General features: G+C 36.9%; 1 protein-coding gene across 3 annotated transcripts in view; it reads right to left on the bottom strand.

Moving 5' to 3' along the window:
* Window positions 1-20,365, bottom strand: part of eda (ectodysplasin A) — a 233,408-nt gene extending 213,043 nt beyond the window's left edge. For 2 of the 3 annotated variants that reach the window (XM_028815515.2, XM_028815516.2), the window contains exon 1: window positions 19,899-20,365. In XM_028815515.2, coding sequence (XP_028671348.1) covers window positions 19,899-20,198 — 300 coding nt within the window. In that variant the 5' untranslated portion in view covers window positions 20,199-20,365. The remainder of the gene's footprint in view (window positions 1-19,898) is intronic. The other variant, XM_028815514.2, reaches the window with a different exon arrangement.
* Between the last annotated feature and the right edge of the window lie 364 nt (window positions 20,366-20,729).

Here is a 20,729-nt window from a genome sequence, read left to right as displayed (position 1 = left end):
TTCTATGTAATATACAGTATATTAGCTAAAACGCAATATTATTGGCAGGTAGTGTGTTGTAGCGGTTAAGGTTTTGGACCTAGTACTTTAAACCTTGAGATTAGGAGTTAAAATTCTGACACTGACACTGTGTGACCATGACCAAGTCACTTCAACTCTCAAATGTTGTAAGCCACCTTGGATAAAGGCATCAGTCAAATAATAAGTAATATTATGTCATTGGAACTGTTTACTCTTGAACATTTTTTAACACAATTTTCCATGAGTAAAACATTCCTGCATTAGATCAATTCTTGCTTTTTTCTGTTTTTCCTTTGATTGTCATTGCAAAACAATTTTACAAGAAAGCGTATCTTTTGAATTGAATTACGTATTCAGTAGTAATAATGTGAAATTTAAATATACAGTATATTATTATCATTAGATGTTTAAGTGAACAGCATAAACAAATGAAAATCGTAAAGTACAGTAATTCTTTTCATTTTTTAATCAGTTGTAGTGCCCCTTTAAATTCCATAGATGTGAATGTATATATAAAGCAGTGTTTGAAGTGGACATACATTAGTGCCGGTATCTTGTGTTATAGTGACGTATTAATGTGAAGAGCAAGCTGAACAAAACAGTCGCTTTGAGTGTTGCTACAATTTCTGTGGCTTCCCCATTAGTTATTCAAGTGCCACTATCTAAGACCAGCATTTCTCCCTTGGAGTTTTCAGCACCATAATCGAAATCTGGGTGTGGAGGCAGGGGCCAATTTTCAGTGCTGTGATCCAGGGCTGGAGGTTGATGGAATGGAACAGATAACCACAAGGGGGCTCCGCCCCCTGCTCGCTTCGCTCGCCTACCCCCGGGGTAGGGTAACCTGAAATACATTGATGAATGTCTTGAGATATATCGAATTGTAAAGGTGTAGATGACGAACAAAGGAAGTAAAGAACCCATAGCATGGCACATTAGAAGGATCTATTGGAATACTTCTTTATACACAACATTTGTAGTAAAATCGTTGATAGAGTGCGTCATCTGGATCTAACACGTAGATCTGTGCATATTTGCGTTCGTGATTTGGCTCAGGGTGCACTGTTGCAATCCGATGTAATATTTGTCTACATACGCGAAAGCAGTATGGGCCATTGCCAGCTGGTGGCCTGATATTTACCCCGGTAGATGTAAAAGCAAATGAACTATTGTAGGATCTAATGCAGTCCATAATGTTTTTACTTTCGGCTACATCGTTAGTTAGAAACATCCGTAGATATTAAGGATATTCATCTAAAGGAGGCAGTCTAACCTGACCCCTTTGACAACAACGTGTAAACTCATTAGTTGTATTGCCAGTTGTTTCTTCAGGGAAGTTAAGTGACAATGATAGCAAATGATATTCATTAATCCTAATGAATGTTCATTAATAGTGGACACACTTAAAACCAAAAAGCCGTCAACTTGGGTGGGACGCTACAATACTTTTTAATTTTACTGCTTTCATATTGTGTACCTTTGTCTGCATGTGTATCGCACCATCGTTCGTTTGAGCGTTTTGAATTACACTGCTTTCATAATCTCTTATCTGCCTTTTTTTCTCTCCAATGCCTTTGGGTGTCTATTCTCCGTATTCGAGTTTTTCTGTTTGTCCATGTGATTTATTGATTGTCATAGCAAAAGCTATTCTCACGATAAACTGTAAACATTTTACTATGAATGGCATATCACGATCTCCTTTGGTGTGTAATGTTACTCGCAGAATATATATATCACCTTTCTTTTTGCCTGTTAAAATTTGCATCACTTCTCCGAGATCATCAATATACACCCAACCGAATTGTGTACTCTTTGAAATTTAACTTGTCGTTCCTTTAACTGTTGTGGGACCACAGATTCTCATAGCATATGGTCCATTATTGTGTAAGTCCATGTTTTGTCCATTGAATGATGCGAATGCGAAAAGACTTTGTTGTCTACTCTTTTTTTCAGACCTCAATTTGTCCTGGTATTTTTTCAATTACACCTGGATGTGATGATTAATCACCTTTTGTTTGCGGTAATGCAATCGTTTCTATCTTTTCTTTGATACTGTAGTGACTGACAAGACAAAGTGTCACAAAAGTTTTACCTGAACAATTGCTGACTTTCTAACCCCAAACACAACTTTCTAGCACCCTCTCCAATGCCCCCCCCCCCCCCATTACCGCATGAAATCAATACCCCGCTATTAGTCCTCCGTGCTGTACTCTGCCTTCCCTCAATCGGACCGAATAGTCACTTAAAACCAAAAAGTCCTCAACCTGGGTGGGACGCTACAATACTTTTGAATTTTACTGCTTCCATATTCTGCACCTTTGTCTGCATGTGTATCGCGCCATCGTTTGTTTGAGCCTTTCGAATTCCACTGTTTTCATAATCTCTTATCTGCCTTTTTTTCTCTCCAATGCCTTTGGGTCTCTATTCTCCGTATTGTCCTTATACGCTTTCCATGCGCTGAGAGCACATGATTTGTGTGTACTATGTGCTTTTACACGATTGATTTTTTTTTGATCGGTGTGCTCTTATATATTCCGTACTATCTTTGTGGACCTTTGCGGACCCCGTAGTGTCTTAACCCGTGCCTGCTTTGCTTCCGCAGTTTCTGACGCTTGTTGTAGGCGCCTGCATTCATTGATCTTATCCAGGTGGGCTCGTGTGTGTATCGTTGAGCTGTATTGTGTTTGAATTTGGTGTAAAGCGTTCAGCAGTTTGTACAATCCCAAGCAGCACATTATTCCTAACCTCACTCCGCAGTAGTGCCACTCACAATATGGCGGTTCTTTAATTTTCTATTTCCGTTAGTTGAGCTGTACGCACCTGCGCAGTACGTCTCATGGTCCCATCGCCGTGTACCTGTGTCCATGCCATCCGGTTTACCATTCTCGGTTAGTAATATGGATGATGAGAGCTGGCACATATCTAAGAGTGACAGTTTGCATCTTCTAACAACATCAATGAAGTTGCTCTTTCCATTTCAGAAGTGAAAAATTAAAAAGAGATCACATCTCTTTTTTACTGTGCTGGAAACTGCCCTGTTATCAGTTGTCCGTCCTCTCTATTGGTTAGAGGTGCTATTCATGTGGCACGTCAATCACTTCTGCTGTGTCCTTCATTTTGCCTAAAGCACACTCTCATAACAGAGCATGTAAGTTAGTATAATATTATCTCTCTATTAAAAAAAAAAAAAATCTTGGAAGGAGACGAGACGTGATTTCCTCGGAGAGACACTTATACATCCCGCAAGACAAGTCTTTGTGCCAAGAGATTTAACCACACCTGGGGCCAGAAATAAAGGACAAAGAGTAGATGACAAAGTAGAACGTCGTCAAGAATTCAAAAAATGTTGGCTTGATACACAAGCAGAGCAGCTTAGAGATAATGGAAGTACGAAAATTCGAAAGTCTCAAAAAAAAGGACAGGAAAGATCACATTAGTACAAACAAACGGAAATTATTACTTGATGACATAACAGAACAGTGAAAAGAAACTGAATATATAGTTCAAATTTAAACTTTAAGTCAAAGACTTGTGTAGATTGTCTAATTTGTGTTGCCAGTGAGAATTAAAAGATTCCAAAAATGTTCTCGCACGGTATGAAGTCCCATGAGACGGAGACTTTTAACATGAGATTGTTTCAAGTCACGCCCTACTTACAACTATTTTCAAACAAGACCACGGTCATCTAACCTCAGACGTGTGAATGCCTTTGGCAGACATACTTCCTGCACTCTCAGCTCTTATAAATTTTATCAGGACAATAATTTTATACGTTCTAGATGACACATCAACGACTAAGCAAAGAAGAAAGAGCATGGAGAAACATTCGAAAAAGTCATTTTATTTATTAGAGAGAAAGAAACGATATTCACTCACAGGCAGTTATATGTTACATTGTCATGATGCAAGTCCAAACACGGAATCAAAATTCAATGCGATCTTGAAAAGTTAAATTCCAAATATTGTTTTTACTAAAGTTTTAAAGTAAAAGTGAAAATAATGCATATATAACAATTCCCATGAAAATAACAATCTCTTTATTCTTTAACAATCAATTCATTATAATAACTATTCATTCAAAATTTGTACTAACCCCTACTCTCTCTTCTGTTTTCTTTTCCGGTGTCCTATTGGTGGTGGCTTGTGCCACCACCATCTACCCAAAGCACCATGATGTTCCAACAATGATGGATGGATTAAAAGCCAGAAGTCTGTATAACCATCAGCATCAAGTGACTCCGTGAGAACCCTAACTACAAAGAGGACTATTTCATTTATGTTAGGTAGAATGCCCAAAGGGGACTGGGCAGTCTCGTGGCCTGGAAACCCCTACAGATTTTATTTTTTTCTCCAGCCTTCTGGAGTTTTTTTTTGTTTTTTCTGTCCACCCTGGCCATCGGACCTTACTCCTTTCTATGTTAACTAATGTTGTCTTATTTTAATTTCTTATTTGTCTTTTATTCTTCTTTTCTTCATTATGTAAAGCACTTTGAGCTACTTTTTGTATGAAAATGTGCTATATAAATAAATGTTGTTGTTGTTGTTCTTTAAACTGTATATCCGGTTAACCAAACCTGTGGGTGGGTGAGCGAAGCGAGAAGGGGGCAGAGCCCCCTAGTTTGAAAAAGAAAACGTTTTGGCTAATTTTCTTTATTCTATAATGTTACCAGTTTCTAAGCAAATTTTTTTGAGATTTTGGGATTTTTAGTTTCTCCATTTTTTTTTACCTTTAACTATTGATATATCGAAATGTTCTTTCTTGACAGATATCTATTTTGATGAGTAAGCAAGTAGTCAGTCATACACACACACACACACACACACACACACACACACACAGCAGAAAAGTTAGATTTATTAGGGCAGTGTCAACATGTCATAGGTTTTCTTGTTATAAAACATTCCATGAAACACTCATTAAGTGATCCAGGATCAGGTATATACAGTAGCAAGTTGACCAGGTTCACAGAGCACAGTAGAAAGTCTGAAAACTCTTGCACAAGATGCATTCATCAGAGTCAGAATTTACTCTTGTTAGACTATGGTGACCAGGCCACATCTTGTGCAGGGTCCAGAAAATGAGCAGCATATTTTCTCTTTCAGACTCTTAAAAACATTCAGTAAGGCAGATGCCAAACTCCAATGACTTCCCCTCCCCAGCCAGATGCCGACTCATGAGATACTGCCAACACAGTGCTAGAGGGCAACTAAAATTAATTTGCATTCTCTGCTAATTCCATACAGTTCGAGACAGCTAGCCTGAGCCAAGCACTACTATTAGCTTCCTTTTCCAACTGTGCAAGAACAAAAGAGACACAGCTTGATGTAACACAGAGTATAAAAAAGTCCAGAAACAAAAGGACAGCCAGAGCAGTACCTTTATTTCCATAGCAGTTCTATTTGTTCTAAAGGAGTGGTAGCACAATAGAATCTTTATTCAACTGTTCATAAATCATAGATTTTTCCTTGCATTGACCATATTATATTTCTTGCTTTGTATATAGGTAATTCAGACATTGTTTAAAATGTACTTTATGAAAATATATTCTTCATGATTGATTTTACTTTGAGCACTATCACTAAACAGTAAACAAAAACAGAAGAAATTAAACAATAGGTTGAATATTTATAGAAGTAAGGGAACTGGATATGAAAAATATGATGAAGCAATGGATAGCTTTAAGCATAGAAAGAGCATTAAAGCAAAGATATATTCAGATGATCAATACTGTACAGCATTAAAATTAGTATCGGTGTGTAAGGATGTGAATAAGACACCTGGCAGTGTTATTTATTTGGTAGATTAGTAGCTCAAAATTTTCAGAGTATGTATGTGTGTATGAGTGTGACTTGATTGGTTCCTGCCTCGCACCATATCCAACTTCCGGCAACCTGCTAAAGCCACTTCAGATGATGGTAGGGTCAAGCTTATCCTGGCTGGCAGCATCAAGCGAAGTGATGGTGATACTATTCATCCACAGATAGAATGCAATTTTACGTTTATTATTTTTTTTATAATATGCAGTTATTGGTGGGCTTAACCAATAATGAGTGGTTTGTTCATTGGAACAGGAACTAAACAAGCATTTGCAATCAGTGACATTTGTTAAGGAGGAGCAACAATAGTCACACACCCCACTACTTTATTCATGAAATCTCCATCCTTCAATAAAGTGCTGCAAACCAGATGAGAAGCTGGTTAAACAAAATGCAGAAAACACAGAGAATCTTATATGAGGCTACTACAAACTATTCCATGCATAGTTTCTGTATGATATTAAAGGCACCTTTCTAAGGTGGCATTTAAGCACAGTTATGTTAAAGCAAAAAACTGGGAGTAGGAAGTGTTCCATTAATCTTTAAGCATGTGATTGGCAGCAAAAGACAAATATGTCTACTTTTTCCAGGTGTGTTAGCAAATGCAGTTGGTGCAGGTAATGGCAGCAGCTTCCAATTTAAACCATGACTCAGAAAAGCTCTGGAATGGCACTTACACCAACGCAGACTCGTCAAAGCATGTCTGCTCTTCTGGGAGTAATTGAACGATTGGCAAACTCAGAGGTACTGCAGAGGTCAGCAATACTCCTAAAGAACAGCGTTCTGTTCTGTTTAACTGCCAGGGTAAAAACAGCCCTAGTAAAGGAATCTTCAGCACCTAGCACAGTGCATAGGTTTGGTTGCACTACTACTCTTATGACAAATAAGCTAGCAGCAATCATCTTGGCCTATACTTCAGGTAGCAAACAGCAGCAAGGCCTTTGACTCCTCTTTTACCTGGGTCCCAATGTCAATTCAAGAAAATCTACCATCTTGTTCCATGTGTTCCACTCCATAATGAACAGAGGAGTTCCCAAAACTGATAATGGTGATGAAGCATTGCAGTCGGGTTCTAATGAAGCAGTAGATACAGAAAATACCATAAATCAAACAAAAAAAGGAATTACAGAAACATAATTAGCCTTTCATAGCATTCAAAGTACATGACTGCAAGAAAAACGGGAGATTTGAAGTGCCAAGGGCTATTTTCAAGAAACACCCTGGCTGACTCCCAGTTTGTTTTTGTAATTGTCAGTTGGGCCATACAGTGACCTTATCATTCATAGCCAAAATGGTTAGTGAAACCTAAGTGTAGCTGGATGATGTTGCTTATTCAGTTTCCTAATATAGTATATTGAAGCCAAGTACAAGATACGGAAAAAAAACAAGTAAAATAAACATCAAGAAACATTATTAAAGATGATAAAGAATGTAAGAGACAGAGATACAGTGAAAGAGCCCAGAATTTATAAAACAAAAAATATAAAATGGGCCGAAGAATGTTTAATATTAGAAGAGACCAGATCATTGGAATTTCAAAACTTAATTCTCAAAAAGACTTACATTGAGTAAAAACGCAGGCACGATGGGAAGGGAAAAAAACAGAAAACAAAACACTCTGAATTGGTGTGAGCCACCCTACCACAGGATGTTCATAAGAAATGTAATGATTTACTTAATGAGGTAGAAGTACATAATAAACAAGAACAGTTGTGTCAGGAGGAGGAGGTTGAAATATTAAATGATATTTAAAATATTAAAATGTATGCTTCAATTTAAATGTTTAAATTCTTAATATTTTCAGTCGTAATAGACATTTGTAATTTTTTACCCTGTGATAAAGGTCCACTCCACAATAATAAGAATAAGAAATCAAAAACAGCAACATATTTGTAATCACTGACTTTGAAATAGTCGAAAATGATACCCCACATGCTTATGCTCGAAATGTATAATATTTAACCTTCAGGGAGTGGCCATTAGAGGACTAGGACCCCCAGTAAAGAATCAAATAGCACAAATATCATATTCATGATCAAAATTGCATACAACAACACTTCACATGCCTATATTGCTGATCCCCATTTGCCTGAAGTTTTCTAAAAAGGAGTAACTTTGACTCATTGTATCCGTTAAGGTCGATTGATAAGGCATGTGTAGCTTCAAGTCCTCCTGATCATTTCTGTGAAGACACCTATCACTTTACTCCTTATCGTATGGGTGTAATTTCCTGCACAACATATGGCTAAGAAATGGCCCACAAATGAGGGGTTTATTTGTCTAGAGGGCCAAAGATAGGGGGAACCCCAAAAACCTTGATGTCTTATATGTGTAGATATCAAAACAAGTCAAATGGTGTATCACTTATTGGGGGCTTTCCCATACCGGTGAGTCAGGAGGTGCTAGACAAAAAACAACAGAAGTGATTTCAAAGCATTTATACGTAGTTCCTATGAACACAAAACTACTAGAATAGCAAAAAGAAAACAAGCAATTGTAAGAAACTGAGGAGACTATAACAGCATTGGCTTCATATCATCTGCATCAGAGTTCTTCAGAAAGTACTGGTTAAAAGTGCTGTTGATACTGAATAAAAAAAACTCAATTTGGTTTCCATAATGGTTATGGCATAAATTATTACACAGAAGCATGAGAAACCTTTACTGATTCTTATAAAAGCATGCAGTATGTTTGTTTTGGTTTAGATGGTAGAGATTTTAGAGAACATTAAATCACACCTAGCCCACTGGCTATTATCTTCCACTGTGTGTTGACTTTATTTTTCAAAACTGAAACATAAAGCCATTAACATTTTATCTGGCCTCTCTCACTGTAGTCACCCTCTGTTCTCTACTTTTCTATGTGAAATGCTCACATTTTCACCTTGAGAAGGGATATATGCCTAATTGTGTTTTTGTTAAATTTAGTGATTAGAGGCTGTTGGGGATTACCATTGTCTTTATGTTGCATGTTAGCTTTAAAGCTAATATATGCAACTAACATTGATAGTATAGGCAATACAGTAAAGTGAAAACATTTGAAACACCAAATATTTTCACATATCTTAAATAGGCAAAACATTTCTAGTATCTGAATATAGATGAAGCTAAAATTGGATAAGTGTCACTGAAAATAAAAGCCTGAAGGCAATACTGTAAGTTATGACATTTAACAGATGTGATATAAGGACATTAAGAAAAACAGAAGTAAAATATTTGTAGTCATAAAGAAGAATGGGGAAAGTCAGTTGAAGAAATAAAAAAAGTAATCGATGATTTAGCACAGGATTCTTATTTAAAATTAGACAAATAGAAAACAGAGATGTATGGCAGGTTTTGAGGAATTAAGCTGAAGAACAAAGAGAAAGGTATTGTACATAACTAAGCGTCTTAGTCTAGTTCACTTAAGCGAGAGGATTTCTCCACATAGTTAAAATCTTATGTAAAAAGACAATCACATAAACAATTTAGAATTAAATGTTCAATAAAACTTTGTAAAAGTAGGTAGGGTAAAGCAGAATCTTAGGTATATGTTTCAACTGCTGATGTGCTTCTGCCTCTGTGTGCAGAAGGCACATGGTTATTAAAAGATAAGTGCAAATCAGACAGTGTTATCTAGGGTGACTTAGAAAGCTTTTAAAGTGTGATGTTGCCGCAATAAAAGGATAAGACTGCCAACAACTCCAACAATGACCTTGACAGAAGAGATTTAGCGGACTTAGTGTGCAGTAACTCCACTGTTCAATCATTAGAGAAATACTTGATTTTACCTTTGACTCTATTCCTAAAAAAATATCTCAGTATTAGACAACTGCTGGTTTAAATTACCAAAATTGTAGCCTCAAATACAAATTTTGTCAGTTCTCACAACCTTTTTCTTTTTTCCAAAAATATAACCCAAGAGTGATGTTCAAAGATACAGTATGTGCTACTCACTCAGCCATTGAGCAAGAATCATATTTTGTAAGTTGCAAGCTATTAATTATCAATAAGGTCAACAATAATTTGAATTATCACAATATTAAGAAACAAAAAATTGTAGAAGAGCAAATTTCATTCACATGACAGAAGAAAAAAACTGTTTCCCCAAAGAGAATTCACCTCCTGCTTATTTTTTTATTTTTTAAAGTCATAATCAAATATTGACTCCAATCATATTTATATCTGCCTTCATATTATAAAGTATTTTGTAAAGGAATTATGATGACAAGATCAGCAACAGTATATGAATGTAACAAAGAAATTAATAAGTCAACAGCACAGTACAGCAGATCGAAGAAGATGAGTTATAGCAGTGTTTCTTACCCACAGGGTCGAGGGTCTGCCAGCAGTGGGTCACAGGTTGCCATTGTTAAATGCATGGGTCTGGGTTGTCATCTTAGCGATTGACAGTGCTGCACAATGTTTATCCTTGTTTGCATCTGCCAATGTTTAATAAACAGGGATTCACACTTGTTTCACCAAGAGGGAAATTGATTAATCAAGGGGGAAATCCAATCTTGCAGTGGCGCAAATGCAGCCTAACTCTGTTTACATTCATGCTCAATTCATCAAGCCCCCCAAACCCCCCCATTTCAGCCTGGACTGTTGTCTGTTTGTAGCATTCACCACTGTACTGTACCAAGTCAAAGTCAATTTCTTGCATAAGCCTGTATCTCTGAACAACTGTTTTTGTGGGGGAGGAGCAAGGTAGCAGTGGTATCAGAACTAAAACCTTTTCAGCCTTATATTCTTAAACTGCCTCCAGATCTTATGGGAAGTAGAGAAATGTCAAGAGACATTGGACTCAAATACATGGATTTCAACCAGGAAACATGATCAAATAGATTTGTAAATCTTAAATCAGGCAGGCAGCACTAATCTGTAAAATACCAGAATTACATCCTTGAAAATTGCATAGGGGTCATATTTCAGAGCAAGTCAATACTCACGTAAGGGCTACTTGATCAGCGAATCCCTTAACAAAGTTTCCGACTGTTACCAGGTCCTCCTGAAGTTGTCCCCTTTGGGTCTGCTGTGTTATATCTGAGAGTGAAGAATTTGAATAATCTGCCATGAATAATCATGGCTTGTAACTATATTGAAATTAAAAAAGGAGGTATGCTCTCTGCTAAGACATCAATCATCAGTTAGTGGTGGTTTTTGTGTTTTTTCCATATCTATGAGGTACAGTGTCATTATAAAAACTGTAGGCTTTTTAAGCATAAAATCAATATACTGTGCATAACTTTAGCTAAGTTTAATTTAAACTGTGATTTAATGTAAGCTAATATTAATTCACAGTAATTTTGTAATAATAATTCTTTGCATTTATATAGCGCTTTTCTCACTGCTCAAAGCGCTCAGCAATTGCAGGTTAAGGGCCTTGCTCAAGGGCCCAACAGAGCAGAGTCTCTATTTACGGGATTTGAACCGGCAACCTTCCGATTGCCAGTGCAGATCCCTAGCCTCAGAGCCACCACTTATTAATAAGATTAAAACATTTTTCTGTAAAATAAGTAATAAAGCATTATGTATTTTACTTTTTCAGTGCAATGTCCAACTTGCATATAATATCAGGCCATGCACTTCTACAGAAACAGAGATGGACAGATATTCAGTAGGAAAAGCAACACATCACAACAGGTTACAAAATCATCTGAATGCTAAAATAATCAAGACCCCATAATTCTATTTCTGTAGTTACCCAGTTACTGCTGGTGATTAGAGTAAACCAGCCAGGTATACCCCAAGATTAATTTAGGATTAGGCGACCCCTTTATAATGTTGTGCAGTTGTTCAATATGCAAACCTCACTAAAGTGTGCAATAGTTATGAACTTACAAAATTTTATCTTGTACCTGAGTCAACTAAGAAAGTATGAATTTTTAAATTCATTTTAAGGAACAAGCAATCTTAACTGTTTGGAATTGACTACAACTGAACACCCTACCAACCTCAAAATAATGTGAGCTGATCAGTTTTCCAACAGTTTCAGATGTCACCATATGCCGTGAATCTCAGCAATAAAAGCATAATCCCCAAGGAATTCTCCCTTTATTCTCCTTTAAGTAATATCAAGCATCAATGTTAATAAGAAAAGCCAAAAGTCAGTCAATCAGTAAGCAAAGTTCCTCATCCTGGTCTTTGCCATATCCATAACTAGCTAAGTAATCATAGGTGCTTTTTATTGGAAATGCAAAAGACCTTGATGCATTTCAGTGTGTGCCTCCATTTTAAATAGCCACAGCATGATGGTATCATAAGCCATTGCAAAGTGACTGAGAACAATGACAAAATAACAATACAAATCAAAAATACTGCAAGAACATACAATCTCCACACAGAGAGAATAGTCATCATGAAACAAATTACATTCTTGAACTGTGAGGTAACAATGCTGCTCATTGCACTGCTGAGGACAGAAATCCACAATAGTGTATATGACATTAATTTCTGTTGGCATTTAGTCAGGACATTGTGTCTTAGAAATTTATACATGGAAATTCCTTTTATTACTTTCCGTCAGTTAACATTTTTGCCAAGACCATTGAAGGGAGAACTGCAGTAATCCATCCAAGAGCTAATAAAGGAATATTTCATTCACAAGTTATATTAGTGTGTATGTGTCAAATACAACAATTATTAAGCTCTCGTTTGTAAAGCAGCTTTTCAGTCCCACAAATCTTAATCACATCATCTTGTCTATATGACAAGCAAAACAAAGCATTGACTTCTTTTATAGATAAGCAGTATACTGAGGGACTGCAGCTCATGTCTTTTCTAGATTACAGTTTGTTTAAAAACACATCTCTAGTTCAGCTCTTATTTTATAGGGCCCCCCTTCTAGTAAAATGAAGTTTAATTGGTCCTATGCAGAATGGAGTCATTAAGGTAGCTTCCTGTAAGAGATCACATTCCTAAATACAGTGTAACATGATTTAATTAAAAGGGTGACTGTTGGCACTGGAGCTCTCGGCTTCTGCAAGGCTGCACAGCTGAGCTCACATTAGGCATAGTGACAGCCCTCCAGATTCACAAATATAAGTGTTAATAGAACCATTTACGTGCTTGCCAAATGATTTATGTCCAATGCTCTTTATTAGTGTATTATATTTAACACCGAGAAAATACAAACGAGTGTTAGTGAATATCTTTCATACTCTTTGTACCATACCAAAATTAAAATAAGAAATTAATAAAGACACAATCATTTTTAGTTCAAGAAATGATAACCTGCTATTGGGATACTGAAATCTGAAAATATGGGACAACTGTGTTAAGACAACAACTGTGCAAAGGAGTGAAAAAAAATCTCTTTAAAAAGGATAGATTTACTAGACCTCATATTTCAGTCTGCTGATGATCCAAGCATGGACTGTATGAGATTTCTCAAGCAAGAGTATGATAGATGTTTTGGAAAGGCTTTGTCTGTCATCAGTTTAAAATTATAGGAAAATGCTTCAGGCCAGCTTAATAAAGTAGTTGCCAGGCAAAAATACCTATCTGACCTTAGAAAATGTATAAAAGCTTCCATAGGCCAAACACTGCAATAAGCCATGGTGAACCAATTAACAGCTGAAAGTTGGCCAAAAAGAGCCAAAACTGCCAGCACTATAGTCACATCTTTCATTGCATTCACTTATATCTGTGTCATTCTACAATTATACATTCCAAGAATCTGTCCTTTATCTCAGCAGGTAACATCTGAGTGATTCCAGAGAGGCAAACACTTCCCATATGCATCCAAACACATTTAGAACACAGAGGAAAAAATAAAGAGCAACACAGTACAGCTTAAAACAGCTTATTAACCAGAGGTAGCAGGCAAAAAGCAAATCGTGTTAGCCAGAGATACACCATTTATTTTATTTATAGCATTGTGATGCAATGAAGCCTTTAGATCTAATCCACTTTATTATGAAAAACACAGATCCTTACTGGTGCAAAAAAATCATTTATAGGACTTACAAAAAAATCCATTTCAGCTTTTTAGCACATTTTCTTTAAAATCATACTAACTTTACTGCCATATTTCCAATCCTTCTGCCTCTTTGTGGTTGTGATATCTCTAGAAAATCGAAGCAGTTCTGATATATTGTTTTAGTTTGTTGTGGAAAGTAGCAGTTTTTAAGTATGTTTTTCAAAGAAAAAATGTTGCAATATTTATGAAGTTCCTTCATGGCATCATCACTTGCTGGCTGGCTGGTACAGAATTAAACTTAAAACATATGAAGATGATTTGCCTTTTTTTTTTTTTTTTTTGGCAGTAATCTTATTTGGTTTATCATTTACTATATTTTCTGTTTACTATGTGGGCTCAAAAACAAGACATTGTTCTCCAGCACATTAGAGCTAGAGTATGTTTGTTGTACTATTCTTCTTCCTATTATTTTATATGATGTTTTCCCATGTAAACAACTCGCTGTACCCTGAGAAATAACCCAGAGCATGAGATATATTATATATATATATTTTGCATTGATTTACATCCCTCTTGGACAGGGTTGGGCAAAGTCGTCCCTGGAAGGCTGCAGTGGCTGCAAGTTTTTGTTCCAACCCAATTGCTTAATAAGAAGCACTTTTTGCTCAAGTAACACTTCTGCTTCATTTTCGTTGCATTGCTCATTAAGATTTTGAACCCTTATTGCTTATTTTAATCTTAAACAGCTGTAGTCTCAGTTTTTAATTGCTCCTAATTAGCAATAACATGCAAATGACAAAAGAAACCAGCATTTCTCCATTAAGCTTGTTTCCATTTACACCTGTGTGTATTTATCATGCAGTATTGGGTTTAATTAAATACTTGGAAAGAAAGTGAAGAGAAAAAAGTGAAGGACTGAGAATAACTCATCCGGTTTTAGACCAAATCATTTGGATGATATCCTTAGAAAGGGAAAAAAAATCCAGGATATGAGAATGACTTGACATGGCAGAGTTAAAGCAGTAACAAGCCATTAAATTAAATTATTGTAAAAATTGTTTTCTAATTAAGTAATTGGGTTGGAACAAAAACCTGCAGCAACCACGACCCTCCAGGACTGACTTTGCCCACCCCTGCTCTAGGAAGTACCTATGTGGTCAAAGCAGAAATATCTTCTCTCCAGGTATTGAGTGCTTATCTGGGATTACCAGTTTAGACAAGTATTTTGAAGGGACTTTAAATTCTCCAAAAAAAGGTTCAGCTTTATTATTTAGCTGTCATCCAATGCAGTGAGCAGAGCCCAGATTATGATGGCATCTGGCAAATCAATGTTAAAAGACTGGGAGAGGTTTCTATTATACACTTTGGATCCGCTCCTTTTTGTTTCTTTCTTTTCAAAACTCCTCTATACTTTGCACTTGAAAAGAAAGATGAACAGACATAGCTAACACCTGCAAGCAGTTATTTATTAAATGTATTTTCTTATTGTTACAACACTCTACGAAAGACACATTAACAAAAACATTAACAATATTGGCAAAAAAGTCAAACAAAATTTTAAATAGTAAATTAAACAGACTTGCACTCATTTAACAATACCTTTGTACTTCTAAGTCACACTGTATAATGAATAACCAATTTTGAAACAATTGTAGTTCTCCTAGACTCATGCTATTATTAATGATATACTCTCGGAATAGCACAGAGCACTTGAAGCCTAAACAGAAATAATGGAATATTCAATTAACTTGCATGTTCTGAAATTGTAAAAATGTATTACAAATATAAACTAGATATATAAACTATGTGCAAAAAAAACCTGAAAAAAATCTATAAAGGACACTCTGGGGCTTCTATGTTTTTGTAAATAGTAGTATTAAACAGGTATAAAGCAAAGGCGTTATACTCTGTATAGGCTGTGTTACAGACTGGTCACTTCATCTGTTAGAAAATCTTTGGTATTTTGAAGCTACAAGCCAAACTCTCCAAAATTCTTCCCAAAGAAAGATTACTCCCACATGCACCTGATTTCAAATCAAACCTCTAAACAACATATTGCTAACAACTTCAAATGTAATTTGCTGCACAGCTTGCTAGTTCACATCTGCTAGGGCCAGCTTTGGTAGAGACATGCTTTACTGATCAGTACAGAAATTCTAAAATCATGTGTTACTGACCTTGGATCACACATTCAAGACAGATCTAAAGCACAGCAGTTAATGTCGCCAGCAGGATTTTACTAGACTTTACTCCCCATACATACCCCCCCCCCCCCCCCCCCCCCCCCCCCCCCCCCCCCCCCCCCCCCCCCAACCCCACCACCTTACAATGCTTCTTTGGAATATGAAAAAGTTGACTCATCTGCTCGGACAGGCAGAAGTTCAAAAATAAGGGCCAAGGCATGCAGAAAGTCTTTTGTTGCAATGTAAAAGACAGCCTTCCTGTTTTATAGCTTGGCATGCTGTATTTTTCATATACAATAAGCAGATGTATGCAGCCCTGTGACCCCGATTTGGATAAGCTAGATAGAAAATAGATAAGTAGATGCAGGCAGCATTGATTAGTTAAAAGATACTTGTAGATAAAGAGGTTGTTGATTTATTTATAGATGGATCCCACAATGTGTCATTTCCTTTTCTTGTCCGTACTGAATACTGTACCATACACAGAATCTCAGAGACAAAATGAAAAATTACTTTATATTTTAAACTTTGGCCATCAAGGCTGAATGTGGAAAAAGCTAACATTTTTCTTATATGAATAGATCTTGTAAAAAGCAGTATTACAGACTCACATGAAAAGCACTGTTCACAACAGTGCATGGCAGTATCCCCAACATTCTCATAGAAAAAACTGCACAAGTATGTTCCTGCTAACAAAACTACTGTATTTCTGTTTTTTTTAACCCTTAGTAACCTATTAAAGTAAACAAAATATGAGACTACAAAGTTGTAACATTAATAAAAAAAAGTGTGGTAGCCTGATAAACTGCTTTACATATAAGAGTATGTCAAATGTTGTAGATATAGCATCAAGGCTAAAAGACAGTGTAGCCAAACTGCCCTTAAGTCTGGTAAATAAATACACAATTTGAAAAAAGTTATTTATTCAAGAGACAGCACAGTGACGCAGATGTGTCCTGCTGCACCACAAGTCCAGAAACTTTAATCTGAATCCCAACATGGACATTGTGTCTCCTTGGGGTTTTTTTTCTCCCACGTCCAATATACATACCTGTTAATTGAAAAAAATAACTTTATATTGACCTAGCCCAAGTGGGTTTTTAGTATGCTTGTATACTATAATCCACCTTAATAAAATGGATGTGTCTATGTGTCTGTCTGGTTGCTATGTCTCCATCATTCCAAAAGATGGCACATCACAAATATTTTTACTTACAAAATGCATTGCATTTGTCATTCCAATAAATGCCACATCACAAACATTAAAATTGATTTTATAACATACCAAATGGCATTTAATAGAGATACATATGAATTGCATGGTGCACTGCAAACATTAACACTGAGGTATGCATCGATTAAATTTAATCCAACTTAGACAGGCAGCAATAATAATAATAATAATAATAGCCCCCAGCTCCCCTTGACCTTTAAAAAGAATAACTGGGCTTAGAAAATGAACAGATGGAATATTTACAATATATTAATTTATTTTTCTTAATTGGCAATTAACAATGAATGAAATATTAGGGTTACAATCCAAAAAACATTTTTAAATAAGAAAGATTAAAACAAGATTTTTTTGTTGGCACGAGTTTTTCATATATTCAATAGCCATTTTCTTTCCTTTCACAGGAGGCTGGAAGAATCAGTGCGTCAAGGAACAGAGTGCTAGAGCACAACCCAGCAACTTGACTTGATTTCCAGATTCCCCAGCCACATGCCAGTAAACAATAACACACACACAAAATAAAATCATTATAAACTACTGATATAATGTTTCAGAAATTCAGTCAGCAAGGACTACTGCAACCTAAGAAAGGAACAGCATGCATGTATTATGGTATGTAAGATGGGCTTTGAAATTGGGTGGATTTTTGATGGGGAACTGAAGGTAGTATCATTTTTAACGTGGATCCAATGAAGTTGTTTCAAATATTGAACTGCATGTTAAAGGACACTGGTGGAATTACTTAAAAGTACACTTACACCTGAATGCATTAGGCACCACTTTACACAATGAGTAGTTGAAACAGAAACCTTGGCAACTTTTAAAGAGATACTGGGGCAAGTTAGCTACTAGATAACAAAACAAACTTGATAGACATCTTCTCTGATTTGTCCACCATCTTGTGTTCTTATACAAGTTTTTATTTTTGAACAAAGAATAAACATAAAAACTATTTGGTTTCTGACATAGTGGTTCTAATAAAAAGACTTAACTTCCAACTGTAAGATACAGATATGCCTGAAAAAGGTTTAAAACATCTTTCAAGGTCATTTTAAAAATATTGCCTTCTGCTTGTCAGTGAAAACATTGCTTAGGTTTAGTTTCTTGGTTATATGGAAAAAAATGTTCAGTTTTTGTACCTGTCTGTACAGACCTACAGTAGACCAATGTACAAAAACACAAATTACAAAAGTCACTTATATTTAAAAGCTACCCATTTTCTTTGTTGCTTATCTTTGATACGGAGGTCTACACTGGTGTCTTGTACTGCAAAGCTGTGAAACAGCAACATGTAGCAAAGAATACTTCAGACCTCAACCAGAAGGCGTGCAGCACAATTTAGTGAATCACATAAAAAGAATTTCCCATTAATGAAAACAAAAAGAAAGCAACACACAACCGTTAAAGATACCACCCCACCTACACTTATTGAATGATGGAGACATAATTTAAAGCAACAGTTCAATTTAACGCCAAGCTCCAGTCTGCCCAGGACAGTGCCCATCACCTTCAAGACACCATTAAAATAGCGGTATACAGAATTTCAAACTTTCTTTCAATACTGTTCAAATATTTAACTTCTGTTATGTTTCAGTGAAGGTAGTTTAATTTTCTTTGCCAAAGTGTGTATATTTTATTTTTTTTTAAATAATGACGATCCGCTGTGGCAATCCCTAACGGGAGCTTTCGAAAGAATAAGAAGAAACATATATAACAAAGCATAAAGTGATGAAATACTAATATTTTTAGTCTCTGAATTTGTGTGTCAAAAATATTGTGCAGCTCATTTACGACGTAAATGTAGTGTAATAAATGCTTTTACAAAATTCATCTCACAGTTTTCCTGAACCTATTTTTTCCCCATTACTGGGTTCTTTAGAGACTGCCCATACTCCAACAGCATTGAGTGGAACAGTAACCAACCACGAACAGGACACCACTCCAGTGAAAGGCACCCATCACTCCTACTAGGTCAGTTAGGAATCAGCAATTCATTTAACATGTACGCCTTCTGGGTGTGGAATGTCACTGGCCGACAAAGTAACAAACTTTTATGTTCCCATGTAGTTGCAAAAATAGTAAAACTGCCACAGTTTAATTAATTAACAATGAGGAGCCTGATCCCTTAGCCTGAACCAGTGCGAAAGGATGAATGACGGCCAGGGCACTGAATGAAGACATCATCGAAGCAGTTAACAGATAAAGATAAACGATAATGTCACGATTATCAACAGCAAGACGGGCATTTAACCTGAAACTGCGAGGTTAAGAATCCCTGTCAGGTGACACGGAAGGGTTATTGATTTAAAAAATGTGCGCGGGATACAACCCTTGGAGATTTTCACATTGTAAGCTTACTATTGCTATGCACCACATGGTTAGAAACCGACAAACGATGATTAATTATAGACAAAAATAAATGCACCCACGACTGACTTAGTACGGACTGAAAATTCTCAAAGGTTCACTTTAGGTTGGTATAAGATTATTCATTCGTAACATGGTGTCCCTTATAATGTCCCAAGTGAAAACGTGTATTATCTACAATCAAAACAGTAGGCTAGCTGCAGCCAATTTAAGGATTCTGCCAAACCGTAAGCAACACGTTCAACATATCCCTGCGATCGACTGCAACCTCGCACTAGACATCCATACAGGCTGACCACTGCACTCTCGTACGGACATCCGTACCTGCAGTCAAATGTCCTTTCGTGCAGGACCCAAAATGCTATGCAAGCACATCTTACCTCCCGTTCAAAGTAAGATCGTTGCTCGTCTGAAAGATCCAGTTGAGGGGAACGTGCACTGGGTAGTTCAGCCACACGTCTAGTCTCCGCCTCTTCTTTGCTTTTGTGCAGAAGCTCCCGCTTCACCTCCGATCGGAGATCCAAGTAGAAGAGTAAAGTGAGCAGGTGCAGAGAGAGGGACAGCACAAAGAATCCCAGAAAGATCCTGCAGTTACTGCACGGTTTGTTACATTTGCATGGCGCAGCCGCAGCCTTCTCCTCCAAGCTACGCAGCCTTTCGGCGCCAGTTTTAAAAGCCATTGTTGCTTTGTTACACTTAAGACTGTTGTGGCTATTTCGCCATGCTCCCTACAGCATTGGACTCTGATCTTCTAATGATCAGCAGCGGGTCTGCAAATGCCTGCATGAACTGCTGTTCTTCAACCTACTACTCGATGAGCAACTCTTGCCGGCGACTCAAGCAACCAGACACAGTCCTGCGAGGAGCTCCGCCTACTACTTTTCATTGGCTACCGGCACGCCAATGGGGCGGAGATTCCAGGTACTTGTGGCTGCCCCCATTTCCGTCCTGTTTTCGTGCCTCAGGGTTTCTCATCGTAGTTTCCTCGCTCGTTTGAAGGCAAATAGCGAGCACATTTTAGCGCAAAACATATCTGAATGACGCTTGACCCTCTGAAAAGAATGATGAGAACAAGCACTACCGTAATAGAGAAGACTGGAATCTAGATCGTGACTTAAGACTAAGCTTGGAAACTAAACTAAGAAGAAAAAGTAAAGCTGAGGAACCAACGAAAGCCGCACCCTGACCATTTTCTGGAACAGGTGTATCGC

This window comes from Erpetoichthys calabaricus, chromosome 12 (genome assembly GCF_900747795.2).
Source record: "Erpetoichthys calabaricus chromosome 12, fErpCal1.3, whole genome shotgun sequence".
Taxonomy (NCBI): domain Eukaryota; kingdom Metazoa; phylum Chordata; class Cladistia; order Polypteriformes; family Polypteridae; genus Erpetoichthys; species Erpetoichthys calabaricus.
This window is presented reverse-complemented; position numbering and strand designations above follow the sequence as displayed.